Here is a 7,236-nt window from a genome sequence, read left to right as displayed (position 1 = left end):
AAAAAAACTTATTAGATAGCATTGATTCTGATATCAAATAAGTTCTACCTACTATTGGATTTGAACCAATGACTCCCGCCGCTCTTCGTAGACATCTGACGAAGAAGGAGTGATTATCAACATATTCTAGTTCGCCCGCTTCAACATCTGAGAGGTGTTGAACTGTGTTTATTATTTTTGGATATTTTGTTTAATTGCATTCTCTACTTGTTTTCATGAAATGGATTAAGACTTTAAAGATATTTTTTCATAGTTTTTGGTGAATTATATTACTTGTGAACATTATATTTTATTTGTTTGAGTTGTTTCAATAATATGATGGTTGAAATGTTGATATTTGTATATTTTTAAAAATATATTATAAATGTACATGTTTTTATCTATTAAATGATTTTATATTATTTTTTTAGATAATATAATACCTATTTGAATTGAATTTATATAACTATTTATTGATTGACAAATAAATATACAAATACAAATTTGACTAATCTCCAATTAATCCCCAATGTCCGTCCGACTAGCGTCTAACATTTTTACAATCTTGTTAATTACACACTTTTTAGTCACCAACGTGTCCCTTCATCTAGATCATAGTCCCTCTAGACCGTCCCCTTAAAGGGCTTTATTCGGATGTCCAATGTTCGACTTCTAGTCATTTTTCTGTCCGCTTCTTAATTCTCTTCATAGCCTCTTGTAGGTTCTCTTTAAAACATCCGACCAGAAATCTTAGTTGAAGAAGTTTATCATCCGATCTTAGAGTAACATAAAATCAATGTTTTTAGAACCGGACCCGACATCGAACCGGATTTATATTTGAGTCAGGGGTCACTTGGTTCAACCAAATGACTCGGAATGGTCGAACCGGATGACGTAATAAATAATAAAATAAAAAAATAATATTTATTAATTATATATATATATTAATTATATAAAAAATACTCTAAAAACCTTAGCAAAAAAATTCATTATCTAATGTATGCATACTTCAACAACACAAAAGCACCATCAACAAAAAAAATTTTATGTAATATGCTGCACTTCAACAACATTAGTTTTTGTCTTTTTTTTCATATGGTTTGTTTCTTTGGAATTGGAAGAGTTTATTACGTTTAATTAGTTTTTGTCTTTTTTTTCATATATAATTAAAAAACCGGAGTCAATCCGGTTCCCGGTCCGACCGCCGGTTCTCGGGTTGACACCGGTTTTACACGGGCTGTTGTAATTTCATAAACCCACATCCATCCAACCCGGACAGCAATCCGGTTCCCGGTCCGACCGGCCGGTCCGGTCCGGTTCTGAAAACATTGCATAAAATAATTCCCTAAGATAGGAAAGCACAAAAATATGTAGAAAAACAATATCAATAACATAAAATTCGACAAAATACAAAGATTAAATCCCATTAAAGCTTAGATCTTTTCATATTTTATCATCAAAATAATTAATTAGGATTTTCCTTTTTTCCCTTTGATTCACTCTCATGACTTTGGTACTGAACACCAGATAGATATGGAGACCGAACCTTAATTAATACTAATGAAAAAGGGAAGATGAAAATGACTATATGAGTTAATTCAAAATTAATTGAAGGTTCTGAAAGAGCTACTATGTTATTATTTAAATGAACAAAGCTTATTATAAATGATGCATTATTTTTTTTCAAATCTCGGAGAAATTTGTTAAGTTTCAAAAATATTCGTACCAATGGATATCATGTTGAGACTGAAAATAAAAAATTTATTGAATATTTATATAGTACAAATAATGCATCCAGTAGAAAATGTGTTTTAGAAAGGTACCATAATTTCTTCTAGCTTATATTATACAAAAATTAGTTCATTTGAAGCATATGCTACAGTAGATCAGAAGTCTACTGATCTAAAAATATTTATAGTTTGGCATGACCAGTTAGGTATCTCAAGGTTGTAAAAGATGTTAGGCGCTAGTCGGACTGACAGAACAATCAAGTATTAATTAGGGAGTAGTCGAGGATTAGTTGGGGACTAATCATATTTTTTTTTTGTTAACAAAAAAATTATTATATAAATTCAATTAAAATATGTATTATACTATCTAAAACTAATAATATGAAATTATTTAACATAGAAAAACACATATATTTGTAACATGTATCTTTAATAATGTGCAAACGTCAACATTTCAATAACAATATCATTAAAGCAACTCAAATGTGAATTATGATAAAGAAAAAATCAAATTCACAAAAAAAAAGGTTCGTCGTTGCTTTGGCGGCGCCTAGGCGGTCTTGGTGGATCCCGATATTCAGATGGACTAATCGGAGAAAATCACAACATATTCTTGATTTCGAATGCCTAGATAGTCCAAACGGCCTTATTTTTTAACAATGGGTCATCACAGTTCAATTATGATGCGTAAAATTATTGAGAACTCACAAGGACATCCGTTGAAAATCCAAAAGATTCTTTAATTTGAAGAAGAGAGAAGTACAAAAAGAAACCTTTTGTCTGATTTGCAAACACAGTCTTCATGGCTTAAAAGTTTGAAAACATGGATTTTGTGCTTTGTGAAATTTGGAGTTAAATGCTATTTGAGTCAATTTTTTAATCAAACAATACTTGTGCTCTAGTTAATTTGCAAAGTTTAGATCTCGTATTTTGAATAATTTGCAAAGTCAGTCTTTTGAATTGCTCCAAATCGCTCCCTTTTAGGATAAATAGTCACGATAATAATTTTTGATAGAATGATTGAGTTTGTAAACTTCATAAAACACATAAAGAAAGGAAGATATGATATTGTAAAAAAAAGAAGGGAGGGGTAAAATAGGAAGAAAGAGAGAAGGATTCAAAGGTAAAAAAGATGGATCAACGGTAATAGGACTATTATTACTATTGGCCCACATTTTTTTTACCTTTGGCTCCCTCTTCAATCGGTTAAGTTCTCTTTCTCCTTATTTTACCCCTCTCTTCCTTCTTCTTTTACAGTTTCATCTCTTTCTCTCTCCATATTTTTCTTCACTCTCTCTTTCATCTTTTTCTATATCTCTTCTCTGCTAAAAAGATATAAAGAACAATTGGGTAGAGAATCTCGAGGCTTAACATTCAGAGCTACTATAGCACCGAAGACGTGCTTAACATGATAAAGGATGGTTCTTACCAATTGAAGTTTGCATATTTCATTAGTTCTCATCAACAGAATAGTGCGAAAACGGAACTTCTCCTTACACATAAAGGACTCAAAGCGATAGAAAGGTGACAAGCACGCAACTCTTTCAAAATCAGCTAACACCAAGCGATGTCGGCAAGCTAAATAGACTTGTTATCTCCAAAAAAACAGTCGAATTCTTCGCCTATTTGTCTACATACTGAAGAAATTTGTTAGGGTCAACATGGTAGATGATATGCTACTAACTTTATTAGACAAATCGATGAAGTTGTGGAAGTTCTGGTATTATCATTGGAAGAGCAGTTTGACTCGTGCGTTGACGAGGGGTTTGAAGAGAGAAAGAAAGAGAAAAAATAGAGAGAAAGACATGAAAGAGAGAGAAAATATAAAAAGAAAGAGATGAAGCTCTGAAAAACAAAGGAATAAATGAGGTTTCAAAACTAGGTAGGTTTAGGTTAAAAATATTCAAAGCACAATCTATTCATCTAAGAAGGAGGTTTAGTAACAGAACTCCAAATCTGGGCAATATTAGGCCAAACATTTTCAAACCCTCTAAAAGCAGCAGCAGAAGCAACTCCTAAAACAAAAGTTTCGACATAACCAGGTTTAGAATCCACCTTCAAATCAATCATACCCACTCTGTTATTAACAACATCGACCTTTTTCAATGTCTCCGAAACTAACCTGTCTTTCTTGTTCTTATTGCTCGCAGAAATTACCCTAAAAAGCACGTTCTGGAGATCTTCAATTACTTTCACAGATGCTAATTCAGAGTCAAGGCCTTGAGATTTGTAGTGTGATATTAAAAAATAACCGAATCGAGCTTGCTCACGAGCATGATCATGAAAAATAACCCAATGGAGCTTGCTCACGAGCATGATCATAAACAATATAATTGACCTTGTTCAAGAGTCTATAACAGATCCTTCTAGCAATCTGTCAAGCCGAGTTTCGCTGTGAGCAAGCTCGGCTCGTTTACAAATCGAGCCTCAAATTGTGCTCAGTTCAACTCATTTACAACCTAGAAATTACACGGATATGGAAGAAAATCCAGGAAATAAGTCAACATTTCTAAAGAGAAGGAAGTTCAGTTACCAGAGCCAATAGAAACGGACACAAAACGCAGAAAGGCTATTAAAAACACTCACACGAAAGGCAGAAACGCTACTACAGAGAAGTGTCATGCAACATAGCTTCCTACTTATTAAGCCAACCCCATCAATTTTCCCATTAACAATATAATTTAGGAAAGCACAAAAATATGCAGAAAAACAAGATCAATTAGATAAAATTCCAAGTTCTCAAGCGCATTCCACCAAATACAATGATCAAATCCTATTAATTTCATATTTCGCATCACATTGACTCAATCAAAATTTCCCAAAATGAAATCCAACACTTTGAATTTCTCAAATTTCATCAAAGAAGGGGGTTTAGTGACAGAACTCCAAATCTGAGCAATACCACCAAAAACATTAGGCCAAACACTTTCAAACCCTCTAAAAGCAGCAGCAGAAGCAACTCCTAAAACAAAAGTTTCAACATAGCCAGGTTTAGAATCCACCCTCATATCAATCATACCCACTCTGTTATTAACAACATCGACCTTTTTCAATGTCTCCGAAACTAACCTGTCTTTCTTGTTCTTATTGCTCGCAGAAATTACCCTAAACAGCACGTTCTGGAGATCTTCAATTACTTTCACAGATGCTTCTTCAGAGTCAAGGCCTTGAGATTTGTAGTGTGAGAGCATATGATCATGAACAATATAATCGAGTCGAGCTTGTTCAAGAATCTATAACCAAGCCTTCTAGCAATCTTTCAAGCCGAGTTTCGCCATGAGAAAGTCGGCTTGTTTACAAATCGAGTCTCAAAATCGTGCTGGTTTATAAATCAACAAACCGAAAAAATTCGAGCTTTTATCGAACCGAACACCAAGCCGCTCATCAGCGGCTCAGCTCATTTATGGGAAAAATGATAGTAATGGCGGGGCAGGGATCATATTCCCCATTCCTGCTGCTCCTCGACCTATTGGGATTCCCCGTCTCTGTCGGAAGGATCCCTGACCTAGATTGGATTCCCCACCCTATTTACATCCTAGAAACCTATTTACATCCCTAAAAACAGACTCAAAATGCGGAAACCCTAATGAAAAAGAGTTCCCATGCCAACCCATCAATTTTCAATATAATTTAGGAAAGGATACGCAGAAAAACAAGATCAATACGATAAAATTCCAATTTGCCAATTTCACAAAATACAAATTAAGGCTGAGACCTTTCCACATTTCGCATCATCAAATTGTTTCAATCAAAATTTCCCAAAATGAAAACCTAACAATTTAAATTTCACAAAGAAAATTCGATTCATCTAAGAAGGAGGTTTAGTAACAGAACTCCAAATCTGAGCAATATTAGGCCAAACATTTTCAAACCCTCTAAAAGCAGCAGCAGAAGCGACTCCTAAAACAAAAGTTTCGACATAACCAGGTTTGGAATCCACCTTCATATCAATCATACCCACTCTGTTATTAACAACATCGACCTTTTTCAATGTCTCCGAAACTAACCTGTCTTTCTTGTTCTTATTGCTCGCAGAAATTACCCTAAACAGCACGTTCTGGAGATCTTCAATTACTTTCACAGAAGCTTCTTCAGAGTCAAGGCCTTGAGATTTGTAGTGTGAGAGCATATGATCATGAACAATATAATCGAGTCAAGCTTGTTCAAGAATCTATAACCAAGCCTTCTAGCAATCTTTCAAGCCGAGTTTCGCTATGAGCAAGCTCGGCTTGTTTACAAATCGAGTCTCAAAATCGTGCTGGTTTATAAATCAATAAACCTAACAAATTCGAGCTTTTATCGAACCGGATACCGAGCCTCATAATTCCCATTCCTGCTACTCCCCGACCTATCAGGATTCCCCGTCCCCCACGAAACCTAAACGGAGATAATTTTATCATGTCCCGCCTTTCGGGAAATCCCCTTCCCCATTTCATTCTGTTTTATTATATATATACAACTTTATCACAAATATATATATATATATATACACATAGAAAAATAAAAAATAAATGTTAAACATTAGAATTAATGGAGGAATTAAACCGTGAATCCGGAGATCTCCATGGGGGCATTATCGGGGACAGGTAGAGGGATTCCACAGGGAGGGGATACCTATCCATGTCCCGCCCCCGGGATCAAAACAATTGCCATCCCTGCCGCGTGGGGATTCCCCGAATCCCCAGATCCCCGACGGAGATGGGGATTCCCCATCCTATTTACATCCCTAAAAAGGGACTCGGTGCAAAAATAGCTTCCTACTTATTAAGCCAACCCCATCAATTTTCCCATTAACAATAAAATTTAGGAAAGCACACAAAATATGCAGAAAAACAAGATCAATAAGATAAAATTCCAATTTCCCAATTCCATTCCACCAAATAAAAGATCATCAAATTGACTCAATCAAAATTTCCCAAAATGAAAACCTAACAATTTAAATTTCACAAAAAAGCACAATCTATTCATCTAAGAAGGAGGTTTAGTAACAGAACTCCAAATCTGAGCAATACCACCAAAAACATTAGGCCAAACAGTTTCAAACCCTCTAAAAACAGCCCCAGAAGCAACTCCTAAAACAAAAGTTTCGACATAACCAGGTTTAGAATCCACCTTCATATCAATCATACCCACTCTGTTACTAACAACATCGACCTTTTTCAATGTCTCCGAAACTAACCTGTCTTTCTTGTTCTTATTGCTCGCAGAAATTACCCTAAACAGCACATTCTGGAGATCTTCAATTACTTTCACAGAAGCTTCTTCGGAGTCGAGGCCTTGAGATTTGTAGTGTGAGATTAGTTCCTGTGGAGTTGGAGGCTTTTTCTTCGCAGGTTTCTTGGTCTCTCTAGAGGGGTTTGGATTTGGTAGTGATGGTTGTTCCATTTTATCTTTGTGTCGAAATGGTCGACCGTTTTTTCCTTTTTGTCAAGATAAAACCCTGATTGCAAGATTGGGCCTTTGAGGGGTTTCGGGCTTTGTTCATATTATAGGTTGGGTTTCATAGAAAGCATCTTTTTTTTTTATA

General features: G+C 35.1%; 1 protein-coding gene across 1 annotated transcript; it reads right to left on the bottom strand.

Annotated features, from left to right (window-relative positions):
* Positions 1-2,992: 2,992 nt before the first annotated feature.
* LOC136220223 (uncharacterized) lies at positions 2,993-6,677 on the bottom strand. The gene has a single exon (XM_066008015.1). The coding sequence runs from the start codon at positions 4,029-4,031 to the stop codon at positions 3,633-3,635; it is 399 nt and encodes a 132-aa protein (XP_065864087.1). The 5' UTR covers positions 4,032-6,677; the 3' UTR covers positions 2,993-3,632.
* Positions 6,678-7,236: the final 559 nt, after the last annotated feature.

Source organism: Euphorbia lathyris, chromosome 1, assembly GCF_963576675.1.
Source record: "Euphorbia lathyris chromosome 1, ddEupLath1.1, whole genome shotgun sequence".
Classification (NCBI taxonomy): Eukaryota; Viridiplantae; Streptophyta; class Magnoliopsida; order Malpighiales; family Euphorbiaceae; genus Euphorbia; species Euphorbia lathyris.
Note: the sequence above shows the minus strand (reverse complement) of the source record. Positions and strands in the feature narration are given on the sequence as shown.

What these genes read in the sequence shown, in the direction of transcription:
- LOC136220223 (XM_066008015.1), bottom strand. Translation starts at nt 4,031, where the DNA reads ATGATCATGCTCGTGAGCAAGCTCCATTGGGTTATTTTTCATGATCAT.